Genomic DNA, 15,867 nt, shown 5'->3' with positions numbered 1-15,867 from the left:
TGGCCTGATTAGGGAAAGCGCTTGAACACAAGCTCAGCAATGTAGACCTTCATGTATACTGTGTGATTCATTACAACATTTACCATGTTTAAAATAGTTATTGCTAAAAGGACATTGTAAATAAAACAAATAATATTGCACTAGTGTCCAGCTGTCCTAGTCAGGAACCTGTACAGACATACAGAAAACTGGGATTCATGTCCAAAGGTTAATTGGTTTGATAAATTAAGATACCACACTAGATCACTTCCTGGAGCTATGAATACAGAGGGAGACCACCAGACACAGATTTCCTTACTATCTCAGCACCATTGACATCCTTTGCAATTATGACATGCAGTTTGGGAAAGTGCAGGGCAGTACAACTGGTTTCTGCTAAGATTCTCCCATTCTCACGGGAGAAGCAGCCATAATACACTTAAGCAACTTTTCCTTATGCCCTAGAGAACTGGGTCCTTGAGAGGGGTCCCATAACAAAAGGAGCTCCTAGCAGCCTCTTGCAAGTCCCTCCAAAATATACAAGAATTTTGAGTCTCTTCTGTAGAAGAAGAAATGCTGCAAGTGTCAACTCAAGTGAGCGTTCTGTCTCTTGTATAGGTTATTCCAACGTGTGTGTGAAAGAGAGATAGGGAGTGTGCGTGTGGCTTGTCTCATTTGTCTCTTTCCCCACATCCAAAAGGGGTCAATCTCCTGACATTTTTGGTGGGGAGGAGAGTGCAGACATGAAAAATTCGGACAAACTTTCTGACATGCAAAAAACGGAGGGCTCTATGCTGTTTTGTTCTTCCTGTAAGGGCTAAAGTGATCTGGATATGAAAAAGAAAACCATTTCATTATTTGCAATAAAAGTTATATTTTTCCAATAAATAAGGAAATTTTTATACATACATATAGATATGTATAACCTGAAGTAAGTCTTACTAAATACTATCAATGACAATGAAGAAAGCATATTTCCTGCATCTGACTTTATTTAAAATTACAAAGCTGTTAAATTTATTTTAAAGAAAATAAACTTTTCAGTACTGTACCTGGTGTCTTCTGTGCCACAGCAATCCCTTCCACTACAAGTATCGTTATTAACAGCACTGGTGAGAGAAGCAGAACAGGTAAGACCTCAATAACAGAATCAGAAAACCGGTTTTTCTGAAGTCCTTTTTTCTCAGGCAATATCCAAATTACCATAGTCAAAACTTACATATATATTAAAAGCAAATCAGTGATTTTAATTTTTAGGAAACTCAGTGCTTCAGAAAAAAGTGCTGGATTTACAGTACTGAAAATTGAAGTCCTCTAGCTATTGAATAGCATTGTCCCTTTTCGATCTGAAAAAACCTCAAAATTCGGAGCCCTAGATAATTATCCTCCAGACAAGTAGAAACTGAGGGTACCTGGTATTTGCTTTTGCAACATCTTGTTTACAAGGAAGAAGAATTCTTTATAAAATCCTACTCCTTTGAATGCAGTCAGAGCCAAGTATAATAAAAAAAAAAAAATCTTAGTTCACAAACCCTGAGCCTCTGTTGCCAATATGAGATGTAAGGTGCGCTGTCCAGCTTTGTTGGGGTCATCATTTGTGTATACAAGCTATTGCTTAGCCCTCCTGTCTCACTCCGATTGTCTGTTCACTGTATGTATGTTTTCTATACCACCAGCCTACCTTCCACACACACCCATTTCACAATACCCAGAGGCTATGGACTAGTTTTGGGGCAGATTCTAAGGATGTGTCTATATTGCAAAGAAAAACACGAAGCATCAACTCTCAGAGCCCAACTCAGCTGACTTGGGCTTTGCAGTTCTTAGCTTCACAGCCACGCAGATGTTCTCACTCCAGGTGGTACCTCGATCCAGATGCCCATCACCCTCAGCAGATTTTCTAGCCCAGGCTCCAACCAGAGTGCGAATAGCTACATAGGTATTTAACCTCTGCAGTCCTTGAGCCTAACTCATTTGACCCAGGCTCCAAGAATCAGTTCCCCAGTTTTTCTTTGACATGTTATACACATAGTTTAATAGGCCTTGTTCCAGGTATGCCATCCTCTTACGGTTTTCTTAAATTAAGTGCTTGCTTGCTCATTCACACAGTTTGAGCAATGCTTTAACTCACCTCTGAACAAGGCTTCCCTCACAATGGCTACGTCTACACGTGCACGCTACATCGAAATAGCTTATTTCGATGTAGCAACATCGAAATAGTCTATTTCGATGAATAACGTCTACACGTCCTCCAGGGCTGGCAACGTCGACGTTCAACTTCGACGTTGGGCAGCACCACATCGAAATAGGCGCTGCGAGGGAATGTCTACATGCCAAAGTAGCACACATTGAAATAAGGGTGCCAGGAACAGCTGCAGACAGGGTCACAGGGCGGACTCAACAGCAAGCCGCTCCCTTAAAGGGTGCCAGGAACAGCTACAGACAGGGTCACAGGGCGGACTCAACAGCAAGCTGCTCCCTTAAAGGGCCCCTCCACAGTTGTATTAAACAACACAAGATCCACAGAGCCGACAACTGGTTGCAGACCCTGTGCATGCAGCATGGATCCCCAGCTGCCGCAGCAGCAGCCAGAAGCCCTGGGCTAAGGGCTGCTGCACACGGTGACCATAGAGCCCCGCAGGGGCTGGAGAGAGAGCGTCTCTCAACCCCTCAGCTGATGGCCGCCATGGCAGACCCCGCTATTTCGGTGTTGCGGGACGCGGATCGTCTACACGTGCCCTACTTCGACGTTCAACTTCGAAGTAGGGCGCTATTCCCATCCCCTCATGGGGTTAGTGACTTCGACGTCTCACCACCTAACGTCGATTTCAATTTCGAAATAGCGCCCAACACGTGTAGCCGTGACGGGCGCTATTTCGAAGTTGGCACCGCTACTTCGAAGTAGTGTGCACGTGTAGACACGGCCAATAGGTCCAGCCCTACTAGCAGCAGTTCAGGTTTCCCACATGTGGCTCTGTCAAGGTCTCTTATTACTAAGCTAGACCCACTTTAAGAACGAGGAGGTAGCTTTGGATATGTCTACATGATGCCACTTGTGTTGATACAGTCTTGTTGCTCGAAGTTGGTGCGCGTGAATGCTTTTTGTCAGCACTTTCACAGACAACATTACTCCCATGCCCAACAAGAGTGTTTTGCTTTGTCTGCAGGAGCAATTTCCTGCTGACAAAGCAGCATTCAAACTTACCACAGGAAAACCTTGTTTTTCACCGGGAAGTGTGTGTGTAAGCACCTATGAATGATGATAATTTTGTCAAGCAAGTGAAAGTGTAGACACAGCCTGAGTTCCTATGTCCATTCATGACATTCTGTGTTGGAGGCTTCCACTGAAGGTATCAGTTGTAGTGGCAGATCCATGAATGCTTTAGGAATTGTACAAAGCTTATTATACCTCCTGATTACATTACCCATTTGTACTTTTACAAGGAATTATTGTAACTTGCAGCAGTGACTCAGATACATGCTTGCTGACCTAGTTCACATAAACCCATTTAACAGGGTCCACACATATTTCTATCTCCAGTCACTGCAGTACTATTGCATTGGTGGTACTAATACCATGGGTTCTTGAACTTGTCTGTATGGGAGCAATCACACAAGGAGAAGTGTTATATCAACTTTTCTGAAAATGGTATGTATTTTTATGTACAAAATATTTTTCTTTACATTTAAATGATACTTGTATTGCAGGAAATTTTTATTTCTGAAACAAGGGCCTTACTATTTCAGCACTGTACTTTGTACACCCAGGAAACAATGTATGGACAGTTAAAAGAGTGAGCAATAGTTCCAAGAAAATCATCTGCAATGTGCAAGACATTGTACACAAACTGGTAACTGAAGTGATTGAAGAAGCACTATGGAATTGTACTTGGAAGTCTGATTGCAAGGACACAACTATAAGGGCAGCCATTTCTGTCTAAACTAGCATTAAAGATGCACTATCCTTATTCTGAATTGCTGCAACTGCTAGGACTTGCAAACTTTGCGCACCCTTCAAGTACAGATGTATGTTAGTAAGTTTTGTTACCAGTTTGAGAGATTCTTCTACCATCAGCCTTTTCAAGTGCAGACATGCCTGTTGTTCTCTATTCGCACCTTAAACCACTTGTCTCTGGTCTTTAGACTTTTCCCCTACATCATGTAAGTTGCAATATGAGCAACAGAAGCACTTACGGAGAAAGGATTCTATTCTAGGCCTCTGATGCCTGAATGGGAGATTGGCCTCAGAGTTGGAGGGAGGTCTGGAACTTCAGGATCATTTGCCTCACATGAGGCAACTCAGTGAAATATTCCTAAACATATTCATTAGCCACAACAACCTTAAATACAACCAAATGTATTAGAAAAAGGGAGGGGGGAAAATTCCTACCAATTAAACATGTTAAATAATGTAATCTTCAGGCACGCATACACTAGAAATTGTTGCCACTGCAAGTTACTTTAGTGTAAAGTAGCTGCAGCTAGTATACCACTTGTGTATACCTGACTCCTTGTGTCAATGCTATATGCACTCACCAGGAGTGTTTGTATCAATGCACAATGCAATGCACAGTTATGTATCCAAACATGCAGTTCGGTACCATTCAGCACAGTGTCTTTTAGCAATGCAAGTGTGACAGGGATCCAGGGATCAATTTCCATGCATGCAATGTTCACCATCCCAAAATGATAAGCAGTAGCTGCAAAACTTTCTGATGTGTAAAAGCCACATTCCTATATTCACATGTGAAGCTCACTCTAGCCTTCCTGTACAGGTACACCACACTAAGAGCAGCACCAATGTTGGAGAAGTAACTGGAAATCCCACCGTAGAAACTCACAATGCTGGATTTCTACCTGTCGGGGGAAATCATTTTAGAATTGGAAAATCCACAAAAGTGCTACTGTCATGAAGGCGTGTAGGGCCAGTATCTGTCTCAAGCTACACAGGACTGTGGTTTTTGGCAACATGCAGGACATGGTGAACTGATTTGCAGCAGTGGAGTTCCTGAATTGCAATACATGGCACTCATATCATTATTTTGGCACCAGACCTCCATGCTACAGAGTACCACCAACAGAAAGGGCAACTTTTCTATGGTTATGCAAGCATTGGTGGATCACCAGTGATGTTTCATCAGCATCAACACTGGTAGGTTTGGGATGGCGCATGAGGCTCACATGTTTAAGAACACAGGATGTTCAGAAAGCTACAAGGAGGGACTTGCTTTCCTGCCCAGTGGATTACCATTTTTCTACTGAAATCCAATGCTTATAGGTGCCTGCTGTGCCCTGCATCCACAGAGATTTAGCAGACACCTTACTTGAGAGAGTGACAATGGGACACAGAACACAGCTGCTAGTAGCATCTAGAAGACACTGTGGCCTATATGTTGCTATCCTGCTTATTGCAATGGTGCACACCAAAGTTATCACCAACCAGCATGGGAAAATGTCCTACCATAGAGGAGAATAAATATGTCATTCTTAGACGCCTAAGGGAAAGGACTGTAGAGTACCTCCATGGAAACTTTCATCAAGATCTCTCACACGATCACAGGATTCAAGAGCTGTCCCTGTGTATGTAAACTGCTCTGCATGCTCCTCTCTTCACAGGATGCAAGACACGTCCCTGCATACGTAAACTGCTCTGCATGCTCTTCTCCTCTAAGTGCCCGGGAGAATTGAGAAGTAGATAAAATCTCCCCACCCTTTGTTGTGCTAACTCTTCCAAGTAGAATTAAATTAGTGAAAAAAGTAAGTAGCGGCATCCTGTTAAGTTGGAGGTGCCAGCAGTATGTATTTCTTATTACAATTACATTTACCCACATCAAGTTCACCCATGCTCAACTGCTGGGCTTGACTGGATGTCAGTGAACTCTCAAACAGATCTTTGCTTGCAGAACAGTTGGACCCCACCCCATTCACATGCTCCATTTTTATGCTCACTGTTCACAGCAAGGCCTTGTGATTCTGGCTCTTCAGAGGTATCCAGAGTGGTTGTGGGGTGTAGATGAGATCTCTGCTGAATATGGCATGTATATCTTTGTAAAAAAAGTGGCAAGTCAGCTGCTCAACACCATGTCAACTTCGCAGCTCTGACTTTCCGACGTGCCTGCCACTGTTCTTTCACTTCCATGAGGCAATCCTGCTGATCCCTGCTACACCATTCCTCGTTATTCCCTATGCAATCTGCTCATAGATGTTGACATTTCCGTTCCTGGCCAGTAGCTGTGTCTGCTCAGCCCCTTTTCCCCACAGACCCAGGAGACCCATTATTTACTCCAGGCCAGAGCACATCTTGTGCATGTAGCCTGCCTGGTCAGGGCACTTTCATGCTACAGTGGAGGGCCACCATACCTACCCTCCAAGCTGACCAATCTGACCAAGGCATTCAAAAAATTCACTGGGTTTTAAAGAGTGGAGGGTAGCGTTCTCTTTAATTTTTTCTCATTGCTGGGCAGAATAAATTTTGTTGTGTGCACCAAGGCATGTGCAGCTGCACACCATCAAAAGAAATACATGCTGCTGGTTGTGGGCACTCTGCCAATCAGCTAGATGGCAGCTGAATCTCTCCTGGGTGGCTGCCCAAGCACTCAGCTTACTGGGAATACTGATGGAGGGGCAGGCTTCCATTATTTACAACCCCTTGGCAACAGAAGTCACAATTGTTAGCACAGCAGTCAGATTCAAGCATTGTGGGACTGCTGCTATAGGACTGTTAGGGTCAACACAAGTAATGAGTTACCCTTGTGCTGTATCAGCTTCAGGACATTAACCATAGATCAGTGCTGCATGAAGTGGCGGTGTTACTGTAAAAGGGCACTAACATCAGCGGATGACAAATTTAATCTTAGACATGTGCACAACTAGGTCAACACAAGGCAACCTATTTCTAACTTCGTAGCATAGACCAGGCCTCAGTCCTAACTATGTGTAGCAGCTCTGCCTGCCAAGGTACAATTTCACAATTTCAGAACAGTGAATTGCATTTTCTCAGAAGTTTGTCTTCTTTCATGAGACTCTCCCCACCATCTTCATGTCAGCCTACAAGTAGCTCAGTGGCTCCCATTGAATCAGCGTCCCCCACCGCCACACCATTGTTTTCTGCCAGGCTCACAGTTATAAGCCTTGAGTTTTTAAACATGGTCAGGGTGGGCTTGCATTGGCATGTAAGCTATGGGGTACTAGACCATATTCCCACAAATACCACCTTAAAGTTTGCACAGATGCACTATCATGAGCCTCACTGTATTCTGTCCCAAATAAACTCAGAAACTATAACAAGGCTTTTATGTGCACCTCTGTGCTTAGAGATATCTGAGAACAAAGGCAGGTAACAGTTTCTCCTCTTGGTCTAGATCATTACTCTGAGTAGCCTTTTGTGTCCCAACTGATTCATGTATCTTTCAAACAAGGGTAACATTGCTAGTGGCCTCTATGCCTCCCGCCACCCCCATATTAATTCACACAATATGACAGACTCGTTCATAGCCTTCAAATCCCCATGTGTACAGTGATTCCATATTTTAATTAATATTAATCTATAACAAATATAATTTCCCAGCAGACGGTATCCCATCTGTTACAGTTAACGCCCTCGATCACAAATGATCTGCCTTGGACTTGGAAAAAGGCAATGGAGAGAAGAGAGTCAAGAGCCCATTAGTGATCTCCAGGGCCACGCTTTTCCACTCAATTATTTTAAAAGAAATAAAATTCTCTCTCACACACACAAAAGCTATACTTCTGACATCTTAGTTCTCAAGAGTTGGAGTTGTCGATTTAATGGTATTACTATCTCTTGCACAGGACAAATTCCATTCTCTATTCATATAGTTTGAGATTTTTGTTGTACCTTTTTAAATTGTGAAATTCAAGGACATGTAAGTGCTCTAGACTCTAGAGACACTAAGGACAATGCATTTTTTCCAGAGATATATTTGAACCCTGATCTATTACAATTTTTCTCCCCAAAAAGAACCTTGCTAGCTACTATAAAAATTCTCTTGATTTCGAGCTGTTCTTGCCTCTTGTCTTTCAAAGCAGGAATACTAAACTTAATTAGGCCTATCTCTGCGTTTAGTGTAGTTCCTGGATTCCATATTAATAACGTATTCCCTTTGTGCTACTGAATTTATGGTTTCCTCTAAAAGATGCAGCATGCCTGAGCTTCTGCTCCGTAAGGATGCAACAATCTCAGAGAAACCCATTTACTCCAGCTTTTACAGCTTTATGCTGTTTCCTACTATGCAAAACTTGACAGTTTTTTCAAACAGAATGATATCACATATAAATTAGAAAAACAGACTTCTTGTGACACTGGAATTCAGTATTTCAGAGAGCTAGTTTCTCTCTTTTTAGGTACAGAGAATACTATGGTTGTCACTTTTATAATACACTTCCCCCAACCTTTAAAAAAGAATCGGGGAGTGTCAGTTTATTTCATTGGTACTGAAATGAAAAAAAAAACAAAAAAAAACCCAAACAAAAATACCCAAGCTCTGTATTTCACAGTGCCACTATTCAGTGAGTTCCTTTATTTAAAGGGTGCTCTTACAGAAACAACCCTCCTGGAGGATTTAAAATATCTGATTGGTTTTCCCTACAGCTCATGCTGATTCTATAAATAGTTGACAGCTCGGTGTGCATGTGCATATAAGAGAACAGGGCACGTATCCTGCAGTACAGCATGAATAAGTAGCACATAAGCAGGCAATTACAGCAGAAAAGTGGGTTAGCCCAGCAGTTTTCAAACTTTTTGAGCTGAGCTCTCCTTTCGAGTTACAATTTTTGGTTGCAATATCCTCCCACCGCTAGACAAAACAGTTACACAGCCTGGGTGGCCCACAAACATGAGTAGAGAATTTACATGGCACTCCCTCTCTGAGCCCCACAGATTTATCCTCTGTGCCTCTCCCATCTTTCCCTGCTTTACAGGGTGCATCCCACTGTTGAGAAAACTGATCTACACACACTTCCAACATCCATTAATTCTTTAGTCGTCCTTTTCCCTTTCTTCCTTTGTACTCCTATTCCTTTCATATCCTGCTATCATGGACTCTCAATCCTTGCAGAGGTTTATTACGCGCCCTTTCACCATTCTTCCCATCTCTGGTAATAATATAAGGGAGAAGGAGCCTCAGAGACAGGACCAAATAAGCAGTTTAGAAGACCCAGTTCTTTATGGCAGCAATTCTCAACCAAGGGGGTCCGCAAGCTGGTTTTGGGTGGGGAGAAGTGTAAAGCAAGGTCAGTTCCTGATTACCTCGGAGCCAGGTCAGAAGTCCTAAGGCCCCTCCGCCAGTAGGGAGGAACTCCCCTCTCCCAATCTCCAGTGAACTCTGGAATTTATGTAACATATTGGAGTGGCCTTAGAAAAGTTTTGCGAACCCCTGGTCTATAGTATGGCTACCACAGTAGTGAAGCTATTAAGAGTAGATGTATTGCTAGGAGTTGACTGAGTCAATGGGTACAGAAGAGTTGAAAAACAAAATCATTCAGGAAACAGTTCAACCCTCTGTAGTTTGCAATGTTACCTTTTGTGCACAGTTGATGTGTTTTTAAGACAACATAAGAATCATATTTCTAAAACCTCAACACCTTCTGACAGTCTTGTAAGGAGCCAAGTGCTAATCAGGACTGTGCTGATTAGCAGATGAAGGGCAGGCTGGAAGAGTGTTTCCATTAGAGAAAATCCAAGATGCTGTTGGAAAGGGCATTGGTTAGCTAGGTAGCCCTGAACTAACCTCCCAGGATGACATTCCGGGACACAAACATTTGGAGGAGATCTAAAGAAGTACTGACTACTTCCCTTAAAAATCACATGGCATCTTCCTAAAACAAAGGAGTTATTGGGTGAGGGTTGCCAGAACAATTTTCATAGTGGCGGTATGAAGAACCATTGAACATAGCTGTACATCCTGTAGATAATGGAAATCCTTTCAAGACAGGTGGTGCTACAGCACACCCTCAGTACCCATGACTCTGGTAATCTTTGATAAAATGGGATTTAAATCAAGACATTATAGCTGACTAAATTGCCCTGCTTCTATAACATTACAAAATATCCTTTGCTTTCTTATTTAACCTGTTATTATTGAGATATACTGTGCACCAGTAATGACTGCATTTCAGTGCTAGGGCAAAATGAATTAGTTATAATATACTGTAATCCCAAATTCCACTTGAAAGCACATAGTAGAAGGGACTATCTGTTTACAAATACTGGCTGTATATGTCGTGTATATGATTTGTCAAAAAAAATCCTGGAGATCTGTACAGAGGGTCAAACTTGGTGATGAAGACCTATTATAAGTTGGAAGATTGGAGGCAGATGTTTTGAGGCATGCTTTTCTCACAATTCTTCAAACCTTTAGTCAGTAAAAATCAGGAAAATTAATGCTAATTTGGAACAGCATCAGTGCTGCTCCATGAGCCGTAGATCCCCAAAGAGATTGCTGTTGTATTAATGGCATCATAGGCACTGAGCCAGTCACACTTTCCAGTGGGGAAGAAATGCTTCCGTTGCCACTGTACATGTATCTGGCATTTACTGCAAATCTCACTTATGTGGTTGTGAAAAGCATGCTGTCTGCTTATGCTGCAACAGGAGTCACACTATTACCAAAGAAAAAGACAGGTATTTTTGCACTTACAAAAAGAGAGACCTGGATGTGAGCTTTTGTTTTCCTAACATCACCATTTTTGCTTCTCTCTCCTTGACTTTGAATGGAATAATGTAGACACTATAGCTTTGGGATTCTTCAGCCAAGAAGGCATTATGACATTCTTAACCATTACTACTCAGGTTGTTTTTTTCTTTTTTTCTTTTTTTTTTTTAAAAACAGGCCTGTGTTGTGTTAAAATATTCATCAGGAAATGAAAAATGCATTGGTTGTGTGTGTAGGGGGAGGGGTGTTACATGGCTTCTTTGCCAGCCCAGAATTGCTTTACAGAACATATAAGAGATGAAAAATAAAATATTAGTTTCTTTATTTGAAGTAGAAAGAGTTATGTCACAAGCATCTTGCTTCTTTGTATATTAAAAGAATAAAAAAGCTAAGTAACTCAGATTTATTCTAAAATAAATTGCAAGACCAAAGTGAGCACTGAAGTACTGTGCTTAAAGAGATATGAATGCTTTGGGCACCTGTTTTGATATATGCCTGTACCTATTCGGTGAAAAACATCCCCACGATTCTGCAGGCATAGCTCCATTTTCACATCTGCATGGCATATGTCACCTCAGCTCTCTGCATGCTCTGGGGGTGTGCATACAGAGCCAGCAAAGAGCACAAATGAGACTTCCTTGTGGTGCACAGATGAATATAGTATCAGTGATGTGAACGTGGGATCTGCACATGCAGGGAAAACAATCTCAAACTTGAGAACAGCTATGCAGACCAGAGAAATAGTATGGAAAAATTCTATTTAAAGAAGAATATTATACATAGATAGTCGCAGTCAGGATCCTAGGGATAAGGGTGATGCTAACTTCTGAGTTCACCATTTTATTTCCACACTAGATCTTCTATGTTAGGAAGTATCAGATACACATATAGCCCAGAAAAATTGGTGACACAGCGGTCATACATATTTTGGAGAGCATCAGACATCCTGGCAAGGCTCTCTGTCAGATAGCACAAATAGTAGCATATGCCTGATCCTAACAGAAATTACTTCTCTCCCTTTGTGAGCAAATTCTTTTGCATATGCATAGATCTATGTAATTTGTTCTGTGAAACTAACATTAACCCTAGCATGCTGTAATTGTAAATACTACCATAGCACCCATATCCACTGATTTCCTTATCTATGTCAAACATTAATTTTAACTATTAAAGTACTGGGGACATTTGCTGCACTTTACCCTGTCTCTGTCCCATCTCCTTGTAATAGTTTCTAGAAGCCCTAACTACCCTCCATCCATCCCATGGTGCTATGCACTGTATAGATGCTCAGTAAGACAGTCCCTAACCTGGAAAGCAAACAGTCTAAGTAGACAAGAACCCAGAAGTCAAATAGACACACTGTGGAAATTAATGAACAGACATCTTAAACGGGGTAATCTCTCTTTCTTTCAGAAAGTTGGTCAGTCCACAAACGGCCTGCTTCAGGCTATGCCTAGCTTATGAAATGGATATAAATGGTAACATCTGGCGCAGAGCAAGTTCTCACTACACTGCTGTCTATTACTGGCATTCAGTGTTAGTGATCAGTGGATGAAAAAAATGAATTAACACTGTTGCTGTTTCATCAGTATCTCAAAGCTACTGGTTGCAATGAAAATCACAGCAATTTATCAGTTATCCCTCCTTACGATTACATTGATTCTTGTGGTTAACAATGTGCAGTTTTCTCACTTTTGTGGTCTCAGTGTATTCCAGTGTTGAATGAGTGTTGAAAGAGTAGGTATCTGAGCTGATGGCTAGAGATTACTTCATGAGTAGGTAGCTCCAATGGTTTTTATAGTTTTTTGCTTAATGGTGCACAGCTCTATATGGGCAAAGGAATGATAAAATACAGTAGTTGAGCAGGTGTGAACCAGGGGAAGATAAGTCTTAGGTGGCTTGTCAGTCATCTCTGCTGATAGCATGTTAATCAAGAGAATATCAAAAAATGAGCTTCAGCAGCTTAGAAAGCTGCTAGCATATTTCTAAAATGCAAACTTCAGTGAGAGTAAGAAGTACCAGAGAGATGTATAGATTCACCCAATGTGCCTACTCATGTTGAAGATGCATGTCACTCCAACTGCTTCCAGGATGGATTTCTCTGAAGAATGCTAGAGAAGCAAGTGGGTACTCAAAGATCTGCAATGAAAGCAAGTTAACTGGTTCAGGGAGTACTGTACACATATTTCTCCCAAACACCTTTACTCAAAACCAGTGGCAGTTTGAGCTGTGCCTGAATGAATAGACTAATCCACATTTCTAATCATCACCCCCAGTCCCCCTGCTCTCCAAGAAGGGCAGAAACATGTCTGACTCCTTTCTCTCCCAGAAATACATTCGCAATTGTAGTGTGCCTTATTTGTTAATCCAAGTCTTGTTTACCCTTGACACATCCCTGGGTTCATCTGCAAGCATATCCTCCACCGGAAGGAATAAAACATTCAGCTTCCAAACATGGTCTCTCCTTTGTGAATGCATTTTTGTTCATTGTTGCTTCAGGCTGCCTGTGGCAGTAGGCTGCTGGGTAAGGCTGCATGTACATGATGTTCTGACAAAGGGCCTCCAGAAAATTACTTGTTAAAATTCTGTTGTCAGATTAAAAAGATGTTGAGGTGGTTTCCTTGCTGTTGACAGAGTCTACCAGCTGTCTGGTTATTGCTAGAGAAGAGAGTTATTCCTGGGATTCTTAAAAATGCTTTGGAAGAGCATGTGCTTGATTTACTGGAGCAGATTGTACCAAATGACAGGTGTTTAAAGACTAACAATGGCCATTTCCATCCTGACTTTTTCTTTACTATCAGTATAGTCAGTGTATTTTCAGGGGAGAAAACACCCCGACACTTTTCCAGCAAAATCCATGTGAACTCATTTGTTTGGCAAGTGCTGTTGCCTCCCACCTTTGAGATTACAAGTTTGTCCTTATGGAAAAAAATGATTTTTCCCAATCCCCAACTCCTCCTCTCCTTATGAGCAGGCACTGGTACCAATTTGTGGATTTCATCATGAGCAAAGGAGGACATTTGTGATAGGACTTATTAAAAAACCAAAAACAGACAGAAACAAAATGTTGGTAGCCCCTCTCTGCCACATATCAGAGCAGGGACACATATTATGGGGTCTGTCTTGTAATAACCAGGAAATGGAGCGAAGTATAGAACTGGTTCAATAAATGGGAAAAATCTTCACTTAAAAAAAAAAAAAAAAAAGCAGATTTTTGTTGAAAATTTCATTTTAATTGTTATCTTACCAGTTCTAATTAAGCTAATCTTCAAATAGCAGGATACGAGTAGACATCAAGACAGACTTCTTACATGGTAGTCTACCTCACTCTGCAGGTACTTAGAGAAGAGCAAATTGGTGGGAAGTTACACTCCTTCATACAGAGCAACAGTCAATTTATAAGGCTCCCATCCCCATAGTATTTATGGCACCATGCATAAAGAGAGCATGTTTTGTTCTAAGATAACCATATCCTGAATTGTACATGTCATTTCCTTAAAGATTATTCTGTAAATAAGATTTTATGATTTTAAGAATAATTATACAATTTTCAGTAATAACTGCCAAAAAATTCACTCTATAGTCATTGTACTGAGCCACGCAATTGTGATAGGTGACTACAAACAGGATGAGAGGGTGTAATTTTTAATCCTTCCATAAAATAGAGGAAAAGAGAAATAGAAAAGACAGGGATTTTTCCATTAATTAATTATTTTGATTGCATATTTTACAATCTCTGTTAGCATCAACTCTAAGTCATTCTGGGTTCTCAAGACAATTGTGGGGGCATGGATCAGCAATCACATCACACTATGCAATACCCAGCCTGGGCCAGGTTGGAAGCTAATAATTGAAAGAGTGGCCCAAATTTAGTTATGAATGCTAGTCATGCACCACTTGAGGCACATTGTGCCTATGCTAAAAAGACTACAGTTGTGCAACTGATCATACACTGACCTATCTATAAAGATAAACATTTTCTCAAAAGTTTTGCTATAAATTTTTTAAAAAGTGCCTGTATAATCTTAGGGAAATTACTAAATCAAAAAAATTTTGATTCAGCTGAACTACTTTGAGAGCAATATCCTCCACCTACTTTTCAGTTTGTAAAATGTGTGAACAACAAGAGTGCAAATGAACATTACCAGGCAGATGCTGGCACAAATAAAGCTGCTTTTGGGACCCAATTCTGAAATTAATTCACATGTTTAATCTCCTGCTGAACTCAATGGAAGCTGCTTGGTACTCAGCATTTTCAAGTGTTCCTGCTGAGATCATACACAGTTCCCATTTTTAAATTAAAAATAAAATTATTGTAGCCTCTTGACAGCCCTTATTCTGTAATGTCCTTTATTTAACATTATGGGGCTTTGTAGTTTTACTTTAGTTTATAATTGGACAAATAACAGCCTCTGTATTTCTAAATATATTTTCTACTTAACTTCAACTTCACTGGCTTATTATAGCACCTTTTGAATCTACATACAGTAAGGTAAGTTTACCAATCTTAAAATAAAACAAAGCATTCAATCTCTGTTTATCAGAAATTAAGTACTAACAATTATGCCAGAATACAAATGATGGGCTGGAGGGAATGGTAACGGTAATCATACGGATGAGATTTTAAGGTCCATGTTCTTGCAGTCTACCAAAGAGATGCATGTTAAATACTGTGTATCACTGGAAAGCTGGGAATGCTGCCTATCAAGGGATACAAATATTTACTTCTAGCTCTGCTGTTTGGGAAGTATCAGATCAGGAAAATTCCACTGATTCCTCTAGTTTGCATGTTCCCCACCCGCCACTATTCCATCATTTAAGTTTTTCCACGTGCATGATCAATCCCTAATTTTCTCAGTAATTATTTTTTCCCATTTCATTTTTTTAAACACTTAATGGTTTTGTTTGCAGTGTGTGTGGGGCAGAGATGCATAGACTGCACAAGGAAACAAACCATCCTGAATCTTCTGCCATTCAGGCCAAAAATAAGATGCCCTAAAGACAGAGATATAGTCAGTTACAAGTTTGAAAGCATGACCTTAATTACTAAAAAAGCCTACTTCTCCCTCCTGAGAAATTCAAAAAGGAGCTGTCATATGCCATTTTAAAAAGTTTCCTGTGCTTGGCTAGCTATGTTCCATGTACTGCATGGAAGTCAAAACATCTATAGCAGAGTATTTGAAGATCTCACTAAGATATGGGGAGGGGAACTTTC

General features: G+C 41.0%; 1 protein-coding gene across 3 annotated transcripts in view; it reads right to left on the bottom strand.

Moving 5' to 3' along the window:
* NETO2 (neuropilin and tolloid like 2) overlaps positions 1 to 15,867 on the bottom strand; it is a 58,098-nt gene that overhangs the window by 38,952 nt on the left and 3,279 nt on the right. For all 3 annotated transcript variants that reach the window (XM_075008918.1, XM_075008919.1, XM_075008920.1), the window contains exon 2: positions 1,032 to 1,088. In XM_075008918.1, coding sequence (XP_074865019.1) covers positions 1,032 to 1,088 — 57 coding nt within the window. The remainder of the gene's footprint in view (positions 1 to 1,031; positions 1,089 to 15,867) is intronic.

This window comes from Carettochelys insculpta, chromosome 14 (assembly GCF_033958435.1).
Source record: "Carettochelys insculpta isolate YL-2023 chromosome 14, ASM3395843v1, whole genome shotgun sequence".
In the NCBI taxonomy this organism is placed as follows: Eukaryota; Metazoa; Chordata; order Testudines; family Carettochelyidae; genus Carettochelys; species Carettochelys insculpta.
This window is presented reverse-complemented; position numbering and strand designations above follow the sequence as displayed.